Here is a 22,290-nt window from a genome sequence, read left to right as displayed (position 1 = left end):
TGGCATTGTTTTTTCCCCATCTGTCAGATGCTGCTTTAGGGCATGTGCAGAAAAAGCCTGCAGGCCTGGCTTTCTTTGCTGTTTAATTAAGTGCTGTTACTGTGCAAGTTGAGGCAAATGTACCAAGCAGTGTCTGGGATGACTAAATGAATGTCTATCCAGCAGGAGTGTGTGTGTGTGTGTGCATGTGCATGTCATATGCTTTCTGAGCTGGGCTCTGTCTGCATGCCTATGTGTGCCTTTGGGTCTGCAAAGAAAAATACAGTGGTGTGGTGTGGAACAGACAGATCAAGTCCTGCCATTGAAATTTTAGATTTCACAGTTGTCCGTGCAGTGCTTGTGTTCCCAGATGCTCAGCACCCAGAACTGGAGCCATACTGCTCAACATCTGGCGAGTTCTTGTGGTCCAGTTTGTCCTAAGGATTCAGTCATGGTAGGATGAGAGCCCAAGAAAATCAGATCATAGAATGGTTTCATGTTTGATGTGATCCCGGCTTTACCTGGCAGTCATGCACTGTATATTCTTACCCTCCTAGGAGGTTGTGACTTGCAGACACAGGGCAGGATGAGCTCACTCTTTATCTTTTTTATTTTTTTGAGATGTTTGCATAGGTTCCTCCTTGCTTCACTGTTATTCCACTGTTATTCACTGTTACTCCTATAATTCATTGTTAACATCTCTCAATCTCTGATGTATTTGAACCAGCAAGCCTCATAAATTATTGTCAAAATCACTTTACCAGGCATTGCTCTCATTATAAGTATGTATTTTACTAATCATGAAAGAGGTTGTTCCAGTTCACTGGCTGAAATAGTATTTGCTGGCAAAAGCACTTTTGAGTCCGTGAAATCGTGTTGCTGTCGGGCTTTTGCCAATTTGCCAGTCACCTGGAGCCTGTCATGCCTCTCAGCTGGCATTCCTCCATCAGCAGAGTTTCTCAGTGCAGATCCTCATAAAATCACTGCGTTTAGAGAAAGATGAGGGTCTTGCACTGGGGAGGAAGAGAGAGGCAAGGGTCAGACTGAGAGACTTGCGCAAGTCTATGCACAAAGTCTGTGTCAGAGTGGGAAGCTGGATTCAAGCTGTTCAACTCCCAGTTTCTTGAATTAATCTTCAGATTGTTACCCCTCCTTTTCATCTGCAGGTTCTGCCACTTGTTTTTTCCTGTCAGCTTAATGCATTTTGTTTTCCCTAGAGAATTATTTCTCTCTGTCATTTCTGTTGCAGTGTGTGTTGGAATAGTAGGAACCTCTTGTTGATTCTCGTGACTTCCATAAAAATACTTCTTCCCATTGTGTGACTAAATTTCACAGCCTGTATTCCTTGATTGCTTGCTGAAATTTTACTTGCTGATGAAGCTGCTGTTTGTTGGACTGGACCAAGTAAACTTCATTATGGAAGTACTTCTAGTCTTCTAACCACTTTTTCAGTTAGCAAAGTACTTCCCATTATGAAGCTCATGTTTAATTAATATGTTTTTATGTAATTGTAAATATACCCTTGTGGCAGAGCTTTCAATTTCCTGTTCATCAGAGAGTTCATGTGTAATTATTGATAGTGATTCAGAACAGGATTTTTCCTCAGTGTTTAAAATAGAACAGAATTATGTGTGTTAATTACTGTTGCTGCTCCTTGTCCGGTTTCAAGAGTGATTCATATCAGTACTGAGGGTTTGTTATAAGGATGACTGAAGGCAAGAGACCCTGGCTACGTCAGTGAATTCAGGATGAGGCCTTCCTGTTCATCCTGATGCTGTGACACTGATCAACACCTCTGCTTTTTGGGACCATGAGGCTCAGAGCCTGAAGTGACTCTAAGCTTGGGAAGCAGATTGTGGTTCCCCCCTCCCGCTGCCGGGGCTCCTTGGGAAAAGCATTTCACTATAGTCTCCTGCCCTCTCTTGCTTTCCCCGAAGACCAGGATAGCTCCCTGAAGCCTGACCCTGTCTTTGCAGGTGATGGGAGGCAGCAGATCACGCTGTGTGAGGCAAGGAGCGCAAACAGGACTTCCAAAAAGAGGGTCTGCAGAGCTGCCTTTCCCTTAATAGTTGGCTGGGTGAATCATTAGGCATGCAGAGGCAGCCAGTGCCATCAGCTCTGCTCCTGGCTAGGAAGGATAGATCAAACAGGAGACAGCCCTGATTGCTTTCTGATTCATGGTCTGCCATCCCTGGTGATTCACCCTGCTTCATAAACCTGCAGCTGTTCCCTGCCAGCTTTCTGGAAACAGGCATATCCTCTCCTGCCAGCAGCGAAGCCAGGCTGCCTGAAAGGCCTGTACCCAGTGCTGGGTGGAGCAGGACCTGCAGTCTTGAGGGGGATTTCAGACTGTCTGTCATCTGATGCAAGTGCAGTCTCAGCTGTGTGTCTGCTCAGTGCTCACCCTGGACTAGATGGAGCTGTGAGTGGGATTTCTGAGCTCTTGGATCAGAAGGAGGGACAACTTAGTATCCCTTGCTAGGGCCCAGCACCTGCTGTATGGCAATAGTTAGGGGACAGACAGATGGACGGATGGAAGGAAGGAAGCAATGAAGGAAGGCTGGTTCCTAAAATCCTCAGGAGCAAGAGGGAAACTGAGCCAAGGAGCCTAAGGACAGAAAGCATGGTTATCACACCCTGGTCAGTCTCTGCAAGGCTGCAGTGCACGTTCCTCTGCATACAGCCCTGATATTAGAAGGGGTGGCCAGAAATCCTGTTACTGGAAGGCGTCTCTCAGATCTGGGCTGAGGTACCTGTTCTGAGTTGTGCAGGCGTGGGTGGCTGCCTTGCTGCTGCCATTCTTGTTCTGTGGCTTAATGAAGCCTCTGGGAACTGTAAATCTGTCACCTTCCATGCATGCTGTGTTCTTGGGGCATCTTCTCATGGAGAATTTGCAAGCCTGGTCAGTGCATATGGTACCAGCAGCATCGTTCCTTCCCAAAGCCCGGGGCCCTTTTGTGTTGCAACACGGTAATTAATCTGAGCATTGCTGGAGGTTCTGATCTCTTCTGGAGATAACTCTGAAGAGTTGTTCTCCTTGAATCTGTGCCACCATCTCTGAATGTGCTTCACTTTGCAAGTGAAGCAGCATTCTGCTGCCAGCTGCTGTTGCCAGATGTTATTCCGGAGAAAAATGTTTTCTTGTGAAATGGTGATGGGGATGGGCATGGGTGGGACTGTTGGCATGTTCACACTCTTGCTTTCCTTGTTAGCTTCATTTGTTAGTTTCTAAAGCACAGGCCTGGCTGGGGCTTTTGAGTGGGCTGGCATGAAGCACAAGGAAATAGTTTCCCGCAAATAAAATAACCATTATGCTGCAGAATGAGCTATTCCCGGCCTTGGTTCATCTGGCTCCAGACATTAGAAGTGTGGTGGCAAAGATAATGCTGATAGTCACCTGATGTGCAGCCTGGCTGTGTGTACCCATTTCTCACTTTGCTGTCAGGTGATTTGCCAAAGTAGATGAGTCTGTACTGCATGGCTGGGGGCAGCTGCAGTTGGTCCCTGGAGGAAGCTTGCATCACTTGTGTGAAGAAGTTTTATATTTTAACTAAGCATGAACTCCATGCCTCTGGAAAAATGTAGAGGCTGTTTGCCTTCCTGCTTCCAGGGAAATTGCTGGTTTAGGAAAACATTGCACTCTGATGTTGGTGCACAGTGTTTGCATTATTCCTTGCTGTGTGGGAGCAAAGGGATGATTTTTTAATTGAATGCAAGTGGTGAGGATTTGGTTGCACTTCTGCATCCTGCCTCACACAGGTGATGCTGGCAGCAATACTCTGTGCAGTGCTTTTGTCCTGTCTGCCTGGTCAGGCAATGATGAGGATATTTTTTTGAGAGGTTCAGACTTTGAGGTCTGAACAACAGGCAGAGAAGTAACATGGAGCTGTGCTTGCTGCAGACCCACTTCTGGGAAATGTGCTCCAGGGTGCAGCAGAACTGTAACACTGCACTGGGACTGACTCACAACAAAATCCTATTCCTTACATATCTGCAGGGGCATTTTATGCTGTCAGATCATCTGGAGCCAAGGGTTGTATTTCTTCCTCTTAGTAGCTGGGACGGTCTCTTAATGTCCTGGGGGACAGCTAGCCAGTGAAAAGGGCCATGGAAAGTAAGCAGTGAAGAAGAGAATTAATTACTCCAACAGACTGCTAGGGTTCAAAAAGGATAGGACATCTGAACATATAACAAGTGTGTTCCCAATTACAGTTGTAAAGATCAAAAATAGCCCAAACTTAGAGAAGGATCTATTTAAGGCAGTTGTAACCAATGCCAGTGAGAAAGTAATATTACTTGGAGACAGATTATTCCATAAATATCAGAGACCAAGATTTCTGTTGCCACTTTCAGAACAGCAGCTCCAGGCTGCAGTCAGGAGCCGGACTGGGATTTTCTGGAGAACAGGCCTGGGATTGTGCAAGATCTTGTGTGTAGGTCACCCAACTGGATACTAGAGCTCTTTATCTGAGCAAACGCTGTCCTGTGTCCCTGAAATCAGCTGAATGGCTTGTTCACCAGCTTACTTCAAAAGATTGCAAGTGTTAGATCTTGCAGGAGGAGGGTAGTAATGCTGGCCTTCTGGGAGAAGTGGTGTCATGACTGACTCACTCAAGCTTTTCTGGTTTTGTTTTTTTCTTTAGGAACTTGGTGAACCAGAAAGATGCGTGAGTATACAGAAAAGAAGGAAACATGTGGGACCATCTGTCTGAAGTACCTTCTCTTCATCTTCAACTTCTTTTTCTGGGTAAGAAAACTCAGTCTGTGTTAGAGACAATGAGGTGGCACTGCAGTTTTGGTGTCAGGGGTGCAGAAACCTTGGGCATAATGAAGTCTTTGGGAAGAAGTGCTGATGTCAGTAGGACACAGCCTTGGTCCTGTTGGGTGAAATGTCGCTGCTCAGGCTTGGCTGCTCAGGCTGCAGAAGTTATGGTTTGACACTGTAGCACGTGGCTGTTTCTAGGTCATGTTACCAAATACAGAAAATTACAGGAAGCCTGAAAATAAGCCTTGATTTTTTTACCTGGTTTACTTTTTCCAGGAGCCTGAGGGCTCCACTGTCTTGCCATTCCTTCTCTCAAAATGGCAGAGGGAGTGCTGGAGATGACACACACCTTCTTGCAGCTAATCCACTATAGAGCTTCTTAGAGTCATACTTTCCACCAGAAAAGTTACTGATGCCAAAGGATTGTGTATTACTTTGGTGCATGGGAGAGAGCAATGGAGTGTCCAGATCAGACCTTTAAGAAAAACTGTGTGAGTTTACCAGAAGCTGCCTAAAACCCTCTGGAAGCTGAAGGAGAGAGGGGACTGCTAGGGATGTGGTTGGGTTCTCTGTGTTCACTTGTCACAAGGGTTAAAGTTTAGCCAGCCAGGCTGGTCATACAGATTTTACATGTTTTATTTGCCCAAAACCCAAATGTGGCTACATTTGGGAAGACTCTGGTCTGAGTAAGAACTGCTGTACACAGGTAGATGGTTTAGATAGCTTCCATCTCAGGCTGTCTGGGGTGCTGAACTGGGTGTCTTGAAGCTCAGGACCTGCTCCAGTCCCAGTGAGTCCATCCTTTAATGTAAATCATCTTTGGCTAGCTGATGGAGCTGTGGTACATCCTGCTGTCCCTGTCCAGCTGCTCTGGGAGGTGAGGAAGTCCATGCCTCAGACACCCTTCATTTGCTTGCTTCTCTCTCTCCCCAGCTGGCTGGCGGGGCCGTGATGGCAGTGGGCACCTGGACCCTGGCTGAGAAGAGTGACTACATCAGCCTGCTCTCCTCCAGCACATACTCTGCAACTGCTTATATCCTGGTGGTGGCTGGCGTGGTGGTCATGGTCACTGGCATCCTTGGGTGCTGTGCCACCTTCAAAGAGCGGCGGAATCTGCTAAGAGTGGTGAGTTTTGCTTGATTGTTTTATTTGGGGGAAACATCTTGGTTGTGTTGTGCACCAGCCTTATTTGTTTGTCCTGGAGCAAATATATCACTAAGGTCTCCAGCTCCTGACAGCAGTACTGTCCATGTCCCAGGGGACAGGAACATTTTCTTTCATCTACATAAAGAATGTGCTGCATGGTTCAAGAGTAAAAATTGCAGTTGTAATACCTGTGCTTTGTGTGAGAACATCTATTTGAAACTATTCAAAACAAAATCTTGCGGCTTTTGTCTCTTCCTTCTTCCTTGCCCATTCTATATTCTGTTTTGCAAAGTGGAAGAGGGAGAAAAATATGAGAGACCTGTAGCAAAACTAGCTTTTATGACACTAGGTTCAAGCCAGATTAATGCACTTTTCCACTTGGTTGTCAAAGATCAGAAAACTTCCAATATTTTCTTCAATTGCAAAAAAATTACTTCAGTCTTGCTTCCACAAAAAAGAGCCATACTATTTTGATAATCTGCTGCTTCTTTTACAGCTTTTTCTGTGTTACTTCCCCAGCTCCCTGCTCACCCACCTACACTGAAGTTTTTTACCATCCCTGAGGTTTCTATTTTCCTTTCTCCCTCTCAAATCTCCCTTTCAGTCTGGAGTGTGGCAGCAGTCTGTTTTAGTGTCTGGGCTGCAGTGGTGAGTGCAGTGACTGAAATAACAATCAGTGGCTCTTGGCATTCACAGGTACAGAAAAAAATACTTCAGCCACCAGCTGCTCCCTTTGCAAATCCTCATTCACCTGACCAACTCCATTTCTCCTCTTCACTTTGGATAGAGGAGCAGAAATAAGAGTTGTGAGCAAGCCTGATGCTTCACTGCTATGCAGACCTGATAATCCCTGTGAGAGGCAGAGTAGGGCCAGGGAGGGAGAATAAAATACAGAGGGAGACACAGTGAGTGCATTGCTGATGCTTGTTCAGTGGGTTCCTGGTCTGTAGCAGTTGGTTTTGGCCTTGCTTCACTGACTCTCCATGCCAGAGAGATCTCCATTTGTCTTTTTCCCTCAGCCAGAAGCTACGTATGAAAATCCAGCGGAGTTTTCTTTGTTATTCTGCCATAGAAAATTAATAATTTTCCCTTGGGAATAAAAGGTCACTCTGTCTCCTTACACCACGCGTCCTTTTGGAGCGGCTGGATGTGACAGACCTATTGTCTCTTCTTGCTTGTGCTCTGCTTTGGTTGCCCTGAGTAATCTGAGACAGGGCTGTGCTTGCCAGGGCTGGGTGAGCCTGGCTGGGGGCCTCTGCCAGCTCTGAGCTCAGACAGTAATCCTGACAGCTTCACAGTCACCCCAGGGGCTGTGCCAGCCAGTCCCACTTTCCTTCTGTACAAGAGACCCATGTAAATATGGGAGGGAGCAGTATAAGCAGCACAGAACTGTGCTCTCCCCAGTGCTGCCTTGGTGCTTTTAAAAATTGATTACTGACAGCTTTGGATATGTTTGTAAAATACATACCTGGTTTTTGGTTTGTTTTTCTCTTGAAAAGTTGCGAAGCTGTGAATTTTTTTTCCTGCCTTGTATGTAACTGAGTTTTATGAGCCCACTTCAAGACTTTTCATAGTATTTCAGTGAGTATTTCATTGCTCATCACTGACAGCTGTACTACTTTTTTGTCATTTCTTACTGGCCTTCCTTAACCATGTGCTGTGCTGAGGCTTGGGCAGCAGAGGTGGAGTTTCTCTGGCTCCATGAGCAGGCAAGGCAGTGGATCTGCAGCCTGGCTGGCTGTGGTGCTGCAGTCCAGCTCTTTACAAGGACACAGACCACTGTTACATCATACTTCAGTCAAAATGCAGCAGGAGTCCCAGGAAAATAGGAGACCTTGCTTATAAAGAGAGAAGGTGACTTTCTTCGGGCCTGGCCACTCACACTGCCTTTTCTAGTCAACTACCTTGGACAGGGAGAAGGCAATCACATGGATTAGGATTTCTGTTCCTGCTGCATTTCAGCCTGGAACCCTCCCTCTGAAGTGAGGTTGCTGACTTAGGACCATTGTTACTATCTGTCTCTTTTTCAGGTAGTAGAAAGATGTCTCCAGACAATTATTTGGGTTGTAGGTGGGTTGAATCATTTTTTGTGTTATTCAGGGAAAACACACTTAACACTTGGTACCTCACTTGAAACGGGATGGAATTTGGGCTCTTTAGATCTTGAGGAGACACCCAATAGTCCTGACTCAGTCTTGGAGCCACAGCCAGGGTAAATTTTGCTTAGAACCCACCCAGGTCCAGGCATGTGTTTGCTAGAGAGCTTCTGGTGATCTCACATTTGTGACTTGGGAAATAAGTAGGGCATGTCCCTACAGTTCCATGCCAGCGCTGGCCTACTCCTCCCACAGCAGACCTCTAAGAAAGCCTTGCAGCTACAGCTGAAGAGCAGGGAGAGCTGCCCTGTGCTATGTGTGTGTCCAGAGTGAAAGCTGCTGCTCCCCTGTATCAGCATGGTACTTAGAAGTGGCCCTGAGGGAACGATGACAGTCAGATAAAGGTGGAGTGTATCAGCAGAGACAGGTTGGGTTCATGGGTGGTAGATACACTTACCTCCCTCACAAGGTTTTACTTGTGACTCAGATTTGTTAAGGTCTGCTGGATATGTGTTTGTTTCTATCCACTGTAAGCCAGCACAGCGAGCAGAGAGCTTGTGGTGACATAACTTTAGCTCTACCTGAATGCATCTGACATTACACAGAGCAAGGAAAAATAAATAAGCTTTCCAGTCCATTGGTTGTTCTCAGCATCCTGCCCCTCCTTGGCAGAGAAATTATGTCAGGTCAGTTAAGGCATAACAAGGTCCCAACAAAAGAGAGCCAGCCCTTGTGTCAAGGCCTGCCAACCCCTTCTTGCCCCTTTTCAACCTCCTGGGAGTGTTGGGAGCAGCCTTTAGCTATCCTGCACTCCAGTGTGTGACTCACTGCCTGGGATGAATGGGTACCTTGTACAGGCGGCTGCGGAGATGGTCGGGATGGCTGCGGGGTGAGCCTGGGGCAGGGGAGTGAAAGGCAGAGATTGTGTGCTCAGATTAAAGCCCAACTGCAGATAAAACCCAGCTGTCCTTCCTTTGCAGCTGCTGAAGCCCAGCAGGGGTGAAGGAGGAAGCCTGAGTGTTTGTGTCATTTTACTCCTGCAGAAGGGCCTGGGAAATACCTAGTGAAAAGAGCACACAGTGGGAGTGTAACCTTTGTGCAACAGGAGGCACCCTTGCTGTGTCCAGATCTTCACTGTCCTTTTTTGTGCAGGTTTGATGTCCAGTTATATTTGTAGGGAGCCATTTGCTTTGTCTCTTGGTAACAGACCTTTCTTAAGGTTGAGGGTAAAACAGAAAATGGGAGATATTTTGCTTGTTCTGTCCTGGGGAAGCCAGCTCTTACAAGAATTTAGCTTGAGGTCCTTGTTATGGCTGGAACTGGGGTCTCTTCAGCTTTATCTACAGGAAGATTAATTTAATAGCAGTCACAGAACAGCCTGGATCTGTAAAGAAACTGTTCATTGCTGACCATGAGCAAGGCAGGGGCTGTTTGTCAGGAGAGGGGTTCTCCCTGAAAAGCTGTCTTGGACCCTAAGCAGGAAGTAGATGCATCACCCTGGCTCTAAAGGCCTGCCTAGTCCTTTTAATCTGCTGCACATATTCCTCATGGGTTTGGCTTTCTTACTTGTTTGTGGCTATAACAAGATTCCCAAACAGTTTTTTGTACTGCCCAGTTGATTCTCCTTGTGGTAAGCAGGACTTACCCTTTTCACTTCATTGCCACTAAGCCCTTTTAGGAAATAGGAAATAGTCATGTTCTCCTATTACTCTTTTAAAAGTTTTTCTCACTTTGGTTTTGAGATGCAGAGCTTTTCCATCTAGAGCCCAGTTCAGGAGCACACACAGTCCTAGTGCAGAGTGTGAATCAGTGCTGAAGTCCATCCACTTTTACAGTACCCCTCAGCCTGTGGCTGAGCCCTGCAGAAGTCACTGGGAGCACAAATGATGCTTTATGCTTAGCTGCTGTGCTGTATATTTGGTGAAATGGGCCCTCTGTGGCTATACTGAGTCATCTTTATAACATACATTGCTCCTTAGTAATTTGGTGAAATGCCCTAAACAATGTCAAAACAAGCAAAAGTTTAATTTTTTTTGTGTTGTCAGAATCAGATACTTTCTATGATACTGAATGTAGTCATTAGATTATCTATCTAGGTTTCTCTTGTACAGTGATCTTATCTTGGTTGCCTGCACTTTTCCATTGTCTATATCCCTCTGGCTCTGTGAGTTAAACTCACGCTTGTTGCTGCTTGTCTTCAGTTATTCTGTGGTTTGGTGGTTTTTTATTAATCTGTGGCATTGTTCCTTTCCTACCCTATTGAAGTCTTGATCCCATACCCTGCTTTTGAACACTGCTGCAGGAAAGCATTGGTGAGGACAGAGTCAGGCATTTTACTAGGTAAAGAAAAGCTGCCTCCTGGCATCTCCTTCTGTTCTGTTCTAATGTCTTTTTTCCTATTATTTTACAGTACTTCATATTGTTGCTATGCATCTTTCTCCTGGAGATCATTGCAGGAATCCTGGCCTATATCTACTACCAGCAGGTGAGTAGACATTAGTCCTTGGAGACTCAAACAAGGGAGAGAGAACAGCTTGTTATCATCCCATTTCTCCAGCCAAAATTTGGCCTGGATGCTTGGGACATAGGTCTGTTTGTGGCTCACCTACTCACTCCCCTTCATATACAAAAGACCTTGGATTATTTACTGGTTTTGACAAAGTGGTGATCATTACTCCAAGGGTTGCTCAGCCCTGTTGCTCAGCTCCTTCCTGTGGTGCACTTCTTGCCCTGTTTTTCTGCAGACCCTTGTAGAAGACAGTTTTTGAGGCTGTGTAGATCTAGGAACTCTCCTGACAGCCTTCAAGGCATAGTGCAAGCAATTGAAATCACGTTAGTGCCGCTTTATCGCGTTCAGAACACCGGAACTGTTCCTGCTGCATCCAGCAAAGGTAATGAATGGACCAGCTGAGAGTCCTTTCAGGTCAAGAACTTTTTGAGAGCTTTACTTGAGCAGCACAGCTGAGGCGCAGGAGACACAGGACAGGCTCCCAACAGCTGCAGGTCTGGCTTGGCACTTCTTGCTGTTGCCGAGCGCAGAGCTTAATTCATCACTTTGCTGTCAAAGGGAGTTTAACCGCCAAGGCAAACAGCCTGCAAAGTTGCTCTCATGTCTGGAAATTGATTGGAAGTGGCAAATTAGGATTGTTATCAAATGGCTGTCTGAAAAGCAGCTGAACATCCCATCTTGTTGACTTTACTGCCAGGACTCCTTGCCATTCCATTTTCTCTTGGACCTTCTATGCTTTGCCTTGGATGGGCGCTGGTGGTTTGCAAGGAGCCAAAGTACTGTACTGGCTCCTGCCAGGAGGGTTCTGGGGTATGAATGTGCATATTTAACAGGAAAAGATCAATCCTGGCAGGCATGGCAGGAAGCCAGGATCTGCCCATCCATCTGTGCAAAGGCATGAAGTTCATATGTGACAGTGGATGAAGAGGAGCTGATCCCCAGGTTGAAATAAGGGACAGTATATTCAGAACTGTACCCTTGAGTGCTTTAGATCACTTGAGTGCATCTTGGATCAACAGCTGCACAACGCTTTGCCCTCTGGCTGATAAATCCTGCTTCTCTCTTGGTTGCAGGCTGCTTGCTCTGTTTGCCACTGTTTTTATTTCAGCCCTTGCTTTGGTATCTAAGGCTTGCATGCGTGTGTCTAAACTGGTTCTTTATCTCTGTTCCATGCTGCAGTTCTTCCCCGTGAGCCCGCAGGTAACAGCTTTTCTCCCAAGTAATAATTCTGCTAATGGACTCTCCTCTTTATTTGCCTCTGCTTCCAGCTGCTGAACCTTTTCCTTCCTTTCTGTTATGCTAAGTCCTTTGCATTTCCATAGAGCTTCCCAGCCCAAGATCTCAAAGCATTTTTCAAATATTAATGAATGATGCCTCATATCATCTCTGTGAGGTAGGTGTTGTCCCCATCTGACACCTGGGATTGGAGAAGGCAGTGTTTCAAAGGGAGAGTAAACTCCAGACTGTATTTTGCACAGTTAGTATAACAAGATGTTTGACCTCTCATTTACTACTTACTATGTAGAATAAAAGGTATATAAAGAGGTTGCTCAGCTGTTTATTCCATTGACCCCATCTAAAATGCATGCTGGCATTGTGTATATTGGTTATGTAGGAAACTTGCAACCAAGATAACAAAAAAAAAAAGGATGTGGCTCTTTGGCACTTCTTGGCTGTCACCAAAGGGTGAAAAGAACTCAGCTATATTAAAAGAGTCCCCATAGGAATAAGTGTTTGAATCCAATCACTTGAACATGCCAGTGGTTTATGATTATGCTTTCAGAAATTCTGCTCTTGCAAAATCAGACTTTGTCTCTCTATTATCAAGAAAGGCCTTGCAGTGATTTTTGCAATCACACATTTAATTCCCTCCTGTGGCATCCTTTTTCAAGATGATACAAGAGCTGTTTGGTCTATGTGACTTTAGTCCATCATGCCAAGGGCTCTCGATTTCTTACTGCTCCTGGACAGAGTGATTTGTATTTTTTACAAAAATAGAATTTTTAGTATTTTTTTACAGGCTTTAGAGGGAGAAGACTGCATGTGGTCTCACAGGCATATTCATGTTTAAGCAGGCACACTTTTGTATTGCTTTCACTGCAGGCATGTCTTGGCAATCTTGCACATTCAAGGTGAGAAGCCATGTGGGGAATTCACTGTGTAACATAGGTTGAAATTTGATCCCAAAGCACCTCCCTGAAGTTATTAAAGCAGAGGTCTGATCTGTAATCATTTGGAAATAAGCCTGTCCAGTCCAGCCTTGGAGGACAATCTTGAAGGAAGCTGTAGCTTCCACTAGGTTCTCCATCCTCCTCTTGGAGCAAAAGCAATGGAATGTATGCAGGGCTTTGGGTTGTTCTGAGGAGTGAATTTGCCTTGTGATTTTATCCCCTTTGTCTCTTCCATTCAGCTGAGCCTGGAGCTGAAACAAAATCTGAAGAACACCATGACCCAGAAGTACCGGAGGGAGGGAGAAGAGAGTGTTACCAGTGCAGTGGACAAACTGCAGCAGGAGGTGGGTGTCTCTGGAGGCAAAGAGAGTTAATGCAACTTCAGGGCTTAAAACCAAGCATACAAAAGGCATCTCTTGTCATCCAACCTGCAGATATTTCTTCTGTAAGCTGAGTGTATGTTCTGAGTCAAGACAAAATTGGGTGAAGTGCAAGGCCTGAGCCATGCAACTGGCAGAATGGCATGGTGTGATCACTGAATTGCATGACCAGTAGCACTGGGGAAATGATATCTGAACTGCTCCCAGTGAACTGGAGCTGCCAAGTCACTCTGACAGCTGCTTCTACTTTCCCAGTTCAAAGCTTTGGAGAAATTGCTGACATTTTTCATTAAGCTTTTCAGCACCCTAGAGAGTAAGATGTAATGAAGGAAGAACTCTCCTGCCACTGTTGCTTGCTGTGCCTGGCACAGGGGTGATTCAGGTTAGGGCTGCCACAGTTCTGACAGGTTTTCCCACAGAAAAGGCCCTTGTGCTTAGGCATTTTCAAAGCACAGGGACTGCTCTTTGCATAGTGCCATAGCAGGTGCATTTGTGATGGTAACTGGTAATTAAACTTATCCTGTTGCCATCATTAACATTCAGTTATGAGCTGAGGCAGCTGCAGGTGCACTCTGGTTACAGTTCGTCCCAGCAGTAAACAAAAGTCACAGCTGCTGAAGGGTGGATGAACTTGATATTTAAAGGGCTATTTGGGGAACTCAACACAAAAGTCACTAATAGTTATAAAAAAAACAGATCCATGAGATAGCTGGAGTGTCTGCAAAGGAGGGTGAAGCCCAGGGCTTGATGTGGGAGGCTGGAGGAGAAAAAGGTTGCAGTGCTTGAAGGCTCAGCCTTTGCTCTCTTTGTGTGCAGTTCAAGTGCTGTGGGAGCAACAACTACACGGACTGGGCCGACAGCCAGTGGATCAAATCTCCAGAGGCCAGTGGGAGGAAAGTCCCAGACAGCTGCTGTAAGACGATCACTGACCTGTGTGGCAGAAGAGACCATCCTTCCAACATCTACAAGGAGGTAAAGAGCAGAAAGGCTTCAGAGCCACCTCTCACCAAGTGTTTAAAGGAGGTGGGCAGGGAGTGATGGTGTTGGGTTATTACTGCAAACTGTCAGTAGGCTTCAAGGTCAGTAGCATTCCTTGGAATGTAGAATTCACTTCTTTAGCTGAGTGTTCAGCTCTGTAGACTATTATTTAAGATGTAGATATAGAGGAAAATAATTATGTTGTTACCACTGTGTACATTAATTATGGGGGGAAGCAGGAGAGGTTGTTAGTTCTGACAAGATTTGGATGCAAGGCCTACGTTTGACACAGCTTCCTGTGGTTGGAATTACTCCATGAGGTGCAAATGGAGATACTTCTGGTCCTTGATTGACAGTTGCAAGGCAGAGTTAGACAGAGCCTGGCTTTACAGGTTCATACCAAAACTCAATAACCAAACTGTAATAAATAGCAGTGGGAAGAATTTACTCTTAAAAGGCTTCAGTTATGTTAGGGTTGTTGGTTCTAGATGCACTTAGCAGCATTTCCTTGGCCTTTTGGCCTCACAGGAATAAACATCCCCTCCAGGCAGGAGCTAGGCAGTGAGTGAGTGAATCTTTCTCCACATACCTGAGAGAAGAATGACACTCTGTCTGTGATGTGGTCAGTTCTTCTGCATTTCTCCTGCACTGCCAGGAGCCACCTTGGGTTTGTTCAGAGGTTCCTGGTCCTGAGCAATGCCAGGCATGATGCAGTTCACATCATCTGCTTAGCTTTTCCAGAGATACTGGGGAAAGAGATTGCTCACAGACACCACTTTTTAAAGTGCTGCTTTCAAGGGTCACAAACATTGGATTAAAATGAAAAAGAGGTTAAAATGGAGCTGATCTTCCATGTCTCTCCTTTCACCCTGCAGAGTGGTTGCATTACCAAGCTGGAAAACTTCATTCAAGAGCATCTGAAAATTATCGGGGCGGTGGGCATCAGCATTGCTTGTGTGCAGGTAAAAAGGGCTGAGGGGAGTTTTAGGGTACTGGGCAGAAGTTGAAGGAACTCCTGAGCTGAGAGATGGAAATAAAGATGTTTTATTGCTCTTCCCTGCCTGGCAAGAAGTTGCCAGGTACTTCGGGTACCGAGGATTCACCAGGTCCAAAGCAAAAGCCTTTGTGGCAGTCTGGTGAACTCCCTGCAGGTGATGTATCCAGCAGGGCCGGGAAGGAGTTGTTCTCCGGGGCTGTGGGAGGCCATGGCTCGGCAGCCCGAGGAAGCCCTCCTGTGGCTGTGTCCCATAACTGCCTTCCCAGCAGCAGGGACCTTCCCAGCCAGGATCCTGAGGATTATCTCGAGTTACCCAGAATTTTTCCTTCAGCTGTCTCATGTTGAAGAACAGCCCTGTGGGTCTGTAATGATTTGCAAGAGGGTGATGAATGAAGGTGTAGAATGTGAATGTCTTGCACTCTCATTTTAAGAGGGGATGGCACAGGATATTCTTTTTTCATTATGCAGATGTGTCTGGGAGCTCCTCATCTTCCCCTTTGTTCTGGCAAGCAGCCAAATTACACCCCAGGAAGCTACTGGTGGTTAATTACAAGGATTAGCACAGATTGTTTTTTCCTGCTGCCTATTGCATGCTGGAGTGTGTTATCCCCAGGCAGGAGCTGGCTGACACTAGTGTGGGTCTGAACTGTTAATCTGCAAGTTGCTGACTCCACTGCATCCATTCTGTGGTTTTCATGTATTTCTTTCTTCCCTTTACACTGTAGATCTTTGGGATGATTTTCACCTGCTGCTTGTACAAGAGTTTAAAGTCAGAACCATATTAATAGCTGTGAGAGCTCTGTTGCTCCCCCTCTGCCACTTCCCTTAGCACCTGCCAAACCTGACCACTCTTCACCACCACCACCACCAAAGTGTCTGTAACTTGAGGACTTGGCTCTGCAATTGAATGCCTTTAGAACCATGCACTGCCGTACCTGCCCCTCCGGGGAAAGTCACCCTCCTTGTTGTGTACAAGGCAGCCAGGAGTTCAGCGGGTCCTCTTCAGTGTCAAGAAACAAAAAAGCTGTGGATCTTCTGCTAGAAGCTTTAGCACAACAGTCCCTTGATATAACTACAAAGCAAGATTTATCCAAGGCCATTTCCCTGGAGGCTTCTCCCGAGCCAACATGAAGCTGTCAGGATGCTGTACAAGAATCATGGTTGCTCTCCTGAGAAGTGGCTCAGCAGTACCAGGCGCTGACTGTGAGGACAGATGATGGCTCTGCACTGAGCTGGAGCCAGAGCTGAGCTTCTCATACATGGAAGATTTCTCTCTGTCCCTCCTCCCAAGTGTGCACCAATATCCTAACACATCTGTTCTCCACCAGAGAGGATGCCTGCCTGGTTACTGGGGGCAGGAGCTACTTGCCCAGCCAACTGGGAGCACAACTTGGTGCAGCTGAAATCTAGGTGTGACACTCATGTTGCCAAGATGTGGGTGCCTTAGCATTTCTCAGCAATTCTTCCTTCTTTTCCTTGAAGCCTCCTCCAACACAGTGCCATTAGGAGCCACAAGAGGCCTTTTGCTTCCCAGCTCTTCTGGAGCAAAGATGATGGACTGCCTTTTTTGGGTCTAGTGTGTTTTATTGACTGGTTTCCAGCATGAGTGAGGACTCTTATTTCCACCTCCCTATCCCCTGATGAGGTTTGGTGAAGAACTGGTCTTTTTGTGAGGCTGCCATATCTTGCTATGCTTTGGCCTGCTCAATTAGTGGCAGTACCTTTTTTATCTGTTACATGTTGAGATGTTTCCTTGGTTTGATTTTTCTAACTAAAACCTCCAGGTTTACGTCCCTTGGCAGGAAATGGATATACACCAAAGTTTTTCAGCCTCCAAGTAGCTTGTTAATTAGCTGAGGGTTTTCTGGCTTGGTCTGGAAGCTCACTTTACTGGTTACTGCCAAGAAAGTCAGGAGAGTCAGTTTCAACCAGTTGCCCCAGTGTATTTGGTAAATAGGTAGTGCTGGGTTAGCAGCTGTTTGCTGCTGAGGAATAGATTTTAGTTAACTGTTGTCTCTGCACTGGGGTCCTGGATACATACAGGACACAGACATTGCCATGGACTTGGTGCCAGCAGGATCATAGCCTGAATTCACAGGATCTTTTGTTCCTCTTGTCTTGTTCCCTCCTTCCTGGTGTGCCTGTTACACTCATGAAGCAGCAGAAAGGGGAGTTTGGTGTTTCTGAGCAGTGAAGATGAGCTCAGACCTTCATAAATAAATTTCTTCCCTCTTCTGGCCTTTTAGCAGTGCTGGCTGAGCACCTGGCAGCAGACAGCCAACATAAGCAGAATCATCCAGACCAGCAGAGGGTCTTGCAGCGTCGTGGGGGTTTTGGTTCACGGAGCAGAAATTGCAGACTGGCGCTAAAGGGCAACACGTTAAAATTCAGAGCAGGTCAATCTGAAACTCCTCCATTATCAGTCCTATGAAATAATCCTCAACTAATGCAGAAAGAGAGGTGGAGGAACTGAGGTGTATCCTTGGTTCCACAACAGTAAGTAAGAGAGGAAAGCTAAATTATTCTGTAATGATCTAAAGGAGAAATCTCTAAATTATTTCTTGTTTTATAGTAAAGTTCCTTAACAAGTATTGACTACTAACTAAGAGGAAAATATTGAGCATGTTGCTTGAAGCAATATTTCTGATTTCTTAAGCATATCTTCATAATTGCCTTTGCCCATTCCCTTCAAACATGTTGTACAGGGTTGGGAGAGGCCAGGAAGAATGAGACATGGACAGTAAGTTGGCTTGTGTCCACTGAGTTGTTTTATACTTTTTCTCTGTGTAACAATATTCATTGCTTTTGGTTTTTTTAACCCAGTTTAAGTTGCTGGCCAATAGAAAAATAAAGCTTAAGACTCTGTACTGACTGAGTGTGGCACAACTGAAGGGCTACCATGAGCCAGGTGAGTTCTCTGCCTTGCTCAGATCCTGCTGCTGAGGAGCCAGCTCCTCGAGGAGATGGAGGGACCAGGCAGGGAAGGAAGCTGGGGGGAGTCTGCTTCACATCCCTGTCCCTGCCCCTGCCAGCCTGGTTATGATGTGTGGGGTGCTGCAGGCTGCCCCTGAGAGCTCAAGGTGCAGAACATCAGGGGTTGCTCAAGGTCACAGGGGTTACTTGAGGGCATTGGAGTCCCTGGTGGGGGTTACTTGAGGGCATTTGAGGCTCTGATAATTGATGAAGGGGTCAAATGAGAACACAGGGCTTAATTATTATGAGAAGGCGCAGTTTGATGTAATGGATCAAAACCTGTCAGTGCAGTCCAGGGGAGCCCAAGGCCTCAGGGTCACCCAGTGGCCTGCAGTGTCACCCATCATTTGCCCTCTGTCCTGTCAAGGTAGTGATGGGTAGTTATTAGCTTTATTAATATTTATTATTAATTAGTAGTTTATTAGTGTTTATTATCATCTCCTGTAAGCATTAGCATTTATAGTATTGGTATTAACTATTAATACAATTAATACAATCAAAAATTCTACTTTTGGGATCTATTAAATTCTATTTACATTATTTGTTTTAGGATCCAGTAGTATAATCAGCTATTGCAACCTAAAACTATGATTATTTATTAGAATGAATAGCAGATTTATTAGTATTGATAGTTATTAGTGTACTGTTAGCTGCCACAGGGGTATAAACGTGTCCTGTTGGAATCTCCATGACTTTGACCTGACGCAGGGGCGGGTGAAAAAGCGGGAGCAGACCGATGCCGTGTTCCACGGCCGCCCTTGGGGATGTCGGGGTGGGAGCGCGGAGTGCCGGCGGTGTCCCGCCCGCAGTGCGGGGCGCGGCCGCGCGGTGGCGACGGGGACACGGCGGTGTCCCAGCCCCGGGAATGCCGCCCGGGAGGCAGCGGCAGCGGGCCGGCTCTCGGGCTGCGGCACCGCACTGCTCAGCAAGACGGGCTGGCTGCTGCACCTGGCCTGCGCTCGGCTCCCAGCGGAGATTTCTGCCGAAAGCACCCGCAAGCGTGTTTGCCTGTGCAGGGGAGACAGAGCCGGCTGGCGGGAGTGAGCCAGTGCCCGCTGCGGGACTGCTGAGCATTCCTGGGATGCATTGGGTAAGACAGGAATGTGACTGGGTGCATTTATGAGACCTCCTCCCAAGCCCCATTTCCAGGAGAAGTGAGTTGAAGGTGGAGCACAAACCGAGAAGCAAGGGCTGTCCCGGTCTCCTCTGTGTCCTTAGGAGTGCAGCGTGGCCACAGCCACCCTTTCCCATCCCCAGAGGGAAATTAGCACCCTTTCTGCAGTACTGTCCTGGGGTGGTGTCTGGGACGTCTGGAGCACAGTATTTCTAAGCATGAAGCTATTGCTTTAAAGCGATTTCTCTTTCTTTTTGAAAGGGCTTCTTGTTCGTGATCAAGGTGCGGCTGCCTTCTTACAGCATCCCCACAGCCTCAGGTCTCTTGGGTGCTTCCCCCTCTCTGGAGACAGGAGCACAGGCTTGTCTTGCTTTGGATCCGGAGATTTCAGCTTTGCTAATTGTCCTTTGCAGCAGTTAGCTCAGCCCAGAGTCTGCTCCTGGGGTGGCCAGGTGGTCAGCACAATTTGGTCAGGAATAAAGGGGAAAACAGCTGTAGTGGTAAGCAGTTTCTGCAAGGGTCCAGCTTTGGGCAGTCACTCTGTTCCTGCCATTTCAATCAAGATGAGTATTTTATGCTCCCCTGCAAGGCTGCTTCTAACCCTCAACCAGTTCACAGACATGCCCTTTCTTCTGCCATTTAACTGGGGGAATTTTCCCCCTAGGGAGGCCTTCGTGCCCCTTTCTTTTGCCCTTTATGAAGCCTTCCTTCAGTGGTGATTGCAGTGTCCTTGTTTTCCTGACGGGCTGGGACTGAGCACTGCTGCAGCAGTGGAGAGAAAGTCGAGGCTCAGGCAGTGATACTCTCCTCCCTGGTGAGACAGGACAAATACAGCCTGCTTGGGAAATGGCAAAGGGGAATGCTCTCTCCTTTCCCAGCTGACCACGGAGGCAAAAGGGAGCAGATTCACGTGGTGCCTTCAAAGATGACAAATTCCTTGTGGGGAGGGAGCATAATGCTCTCAAACGAGCTGTAATCACATGAGCAGCAAGGATGCTGATGCCCCCCCCAAATGCATTCAGTGACTCATTCCAAGTGCACCACTCTGGGGTTCTCAAGTCCTCTTAATGCTCTGCAAAGGAGGCTGCTCCTCCTGCGTGCCAGCATTAACAGAAAGGAAGCTGCATGGGCTGAGGCCATCAGGATCAGCAGCTTTCCCTCTTCTGATTACAGCTCCTCTCTGCAAAAATGAGCTGCTGAGAGTAAGGCATTTCCAGGCTTCATTTTTCTGTGTAGTGAGCTGTGTTGCTGACAAGAGCAGAGCAGTTTCTACCCGCACGGAGTGTAGGGACTGCCCCATGCCCTGGCAGGGCCTGATCCTGCCACTGGCTGCTCTCTCCCAGCATTGGGACAGCAACAGCCAACCCTGCCCCCTGCAGTCCCAGATGTGACTTTGACGGCAGTCACATGTGTCCCTGGCAGCCATGGGGGAACCGTGATGGGCACGGAGCCCCTTGCACCCCTGGGGTCAGAGGCAACCAAAGCAGGCACTGACACCGGGGTGCAGAGGTGTGGGGTGGTGCTTTGTAGCTTTGGCCTTGTGTGTGTGTATGTACAGCTGTAGATCTCCTGCCACGCTGGAGGATCTCCACTGCCCACAGAAACCCTTACAGGTGAGGTTTATATTTCTTACTTTGCTCAGAAAGGATGGAGCCCCTTTATCCCAGAAGTCTGACACCAGAAAAATATGCTTGATCCTTCCAGACTCATGGTTCCCTTCTCCCTCCTCCCCAGTTCCTGGGAGAGCTTCCTGTTTAATAACCTTTTTAGCCTCCCAAGCAGTCTTCAGTGGCTAGTTGCTTTCCCATGTTGTTTTACATGCTTTGACTCTTTTCTGCCCATTTTGGGATGCAAAATTAAGCAATGATGACCTAAAATGTGAGGCACCAGGCTCGGGTTTTAGACTTCAGCTGCTGTCTTTACTCCTGGAGGATGCCAGCTTAGGTCCCTCCAGAGTGAAATAACAGCTAATCTCACTACAAAATGACATCTGAAGGCATGTTCCTCCACACCCAGCTCTTGGGTTATTCACTTGCATGTTATTCCTCTGTTATATACTGAGCATCATCAGGACCTATTTTATATTCACCTAAATTAAATCTTGTCCCATTTAAATGTGCCCAACTGTCTAAGATATCCCAGGCTAATTCACATTTTGTCCTTGTGTTTTCCTTCAGTCTTCCATCATTGTTCCACAAACATGATCAACATTATAATTTATTTCCTTTTCCTCCTTCCTCCCTCTCCCACTGCCGTTTTCCAGGTTTTTAATAGCAGCCAGTTAAAGGCTGATGTGCTCTTTCCTCTGCTCAATGCCTTGTGCTCTGTAGAGGGGCTCATGAATTATTCAGTTGTTTAGGCTCTAGCTGGCAGTTGTGGCAGGATTACTCAAAAGGAACATTTGAGGTTTGTCTACAGTTCCAAATTGAAAAATCCTGAACCCCAAAACAGGGAGCAGAGCCCTAAGTCATGAAACAGTGAAGAAGGTTACATATGTATTAAATACATTTTTCACTTGCATTTTACAGTTCACTTACCACAGGTAATGTCACGGGATCAGGCTATTAAAATCATAGTTCCATCAAATGTGGGCTCTTGGCCCCCTTTACACCAAAAAACCAACTCTGCCTTCAGGGAGTGAACTGAATTTAAACAAACGTGGGCGAGAAGAGGCAGCATTTCGCAAGCAGAGCAGTGCGCTGGTGGGGATGTGGTTACGGGTCTGACTGGAATGCAGGAGCTGTGCCCGCTGGATGCTTGAGGACACCTCTTGTACCAGGGTTTTTGGCAGAGCTCATGACCCCTTTGGTGAGATGAGCAGCTCAGATTGTGCTGGTGCTGGGTGGGAATGGCGGAGCAGACAGCAGTGCAGTAAAAGTCCATCCTGCACCTCCTGAGTGACAGCTGAGCTCCTTCTCACCTTCGAGCCCCCCACCAGGGCGTGCTCAGCATGATGGAAAAATGAATTCCTAGCAGTTTTTCCTTTTCCTTGTCATCTTAGATTGAAAACTTCCTTTTAGTGCCTGTTCAAGCTGTGCCACGCTCCACAGAACCCCAGCTGCAACTGCACCTCTTCAGCTCTGCCTGTAATGTAAGTAACAATAAAAATATAGCTCCAAAGGAGTTATGAACCCACAAAACTGCTGAACTCTGGTGGCACTCCTCTTCTAAAACCATTCTGG

General features: G+C 46.8%; 1 protein-coding gene across 2 annotated transcripts in view; it reads left to right on the top strand.

Annotated features, from left to right (window-relative positions):
- The window catches only part of CD151 (CD151 molecule (Raph blood group)), a 31,831-nt gene extending 13,943 nt beyond the window's left edge, over positions 1-17,888 (top strand). For both annotated transcript variants that reach the window (XM_041481163.1, XM_041481164.1), the window contains 7 exons: positions 4,623-4,726; positions 5,678-5,869; positions 10,397-10,471; positions 12,906-13,010; positions 13,863-14,018; positions 14,900-14,986; positions 15,747-17,888. In XM_041481163.1, the coding sequence (XP_041337097.1) occupies positions 4,643-4,726; positions 5,678-5,869; positions 10,397-10,471; positions 12,906-13,010; positions 13,863-14,018; positions 14,900-14,986; positions 15,747-15,806 (759 nt within the window). In that variant the 5' untranslated portion in view covers positions 4,623-4,642 and the 3' untranslated portion in view covers positions 15,807-17,888. The remainder of the gene's footprint in view (positions 1-4,622; positions 4,727-5,677; positions 5,870-10,396; positions 10,472-12,905; positions 13,011-13,862; positions 14,019-14,899; positions 14,987-15,746) is intronic.
- Positions 17,889-22,290: the final 4,402 nt, after the last annotated feature.

Source organism: Pyrgilauda ruficollis, unplaced genomic scaffold (genome assembly GCF_017590135.1).
Source record: "Pyrgilauda ruficollis isolate IOZ18807 unplaced genomic scaffold, ASM1759013v1 scaffold55, whole genome shotgun sequence".
NCBI lineage: Eukaryota > Metazoa > Chordata > Aves > Passeriformes > Passeridae > Pyrgilauda > Pyrgilauda ruficollis.
This window is presented reverse-complemented; position numbering and strand designations above follow the sequence as displayed.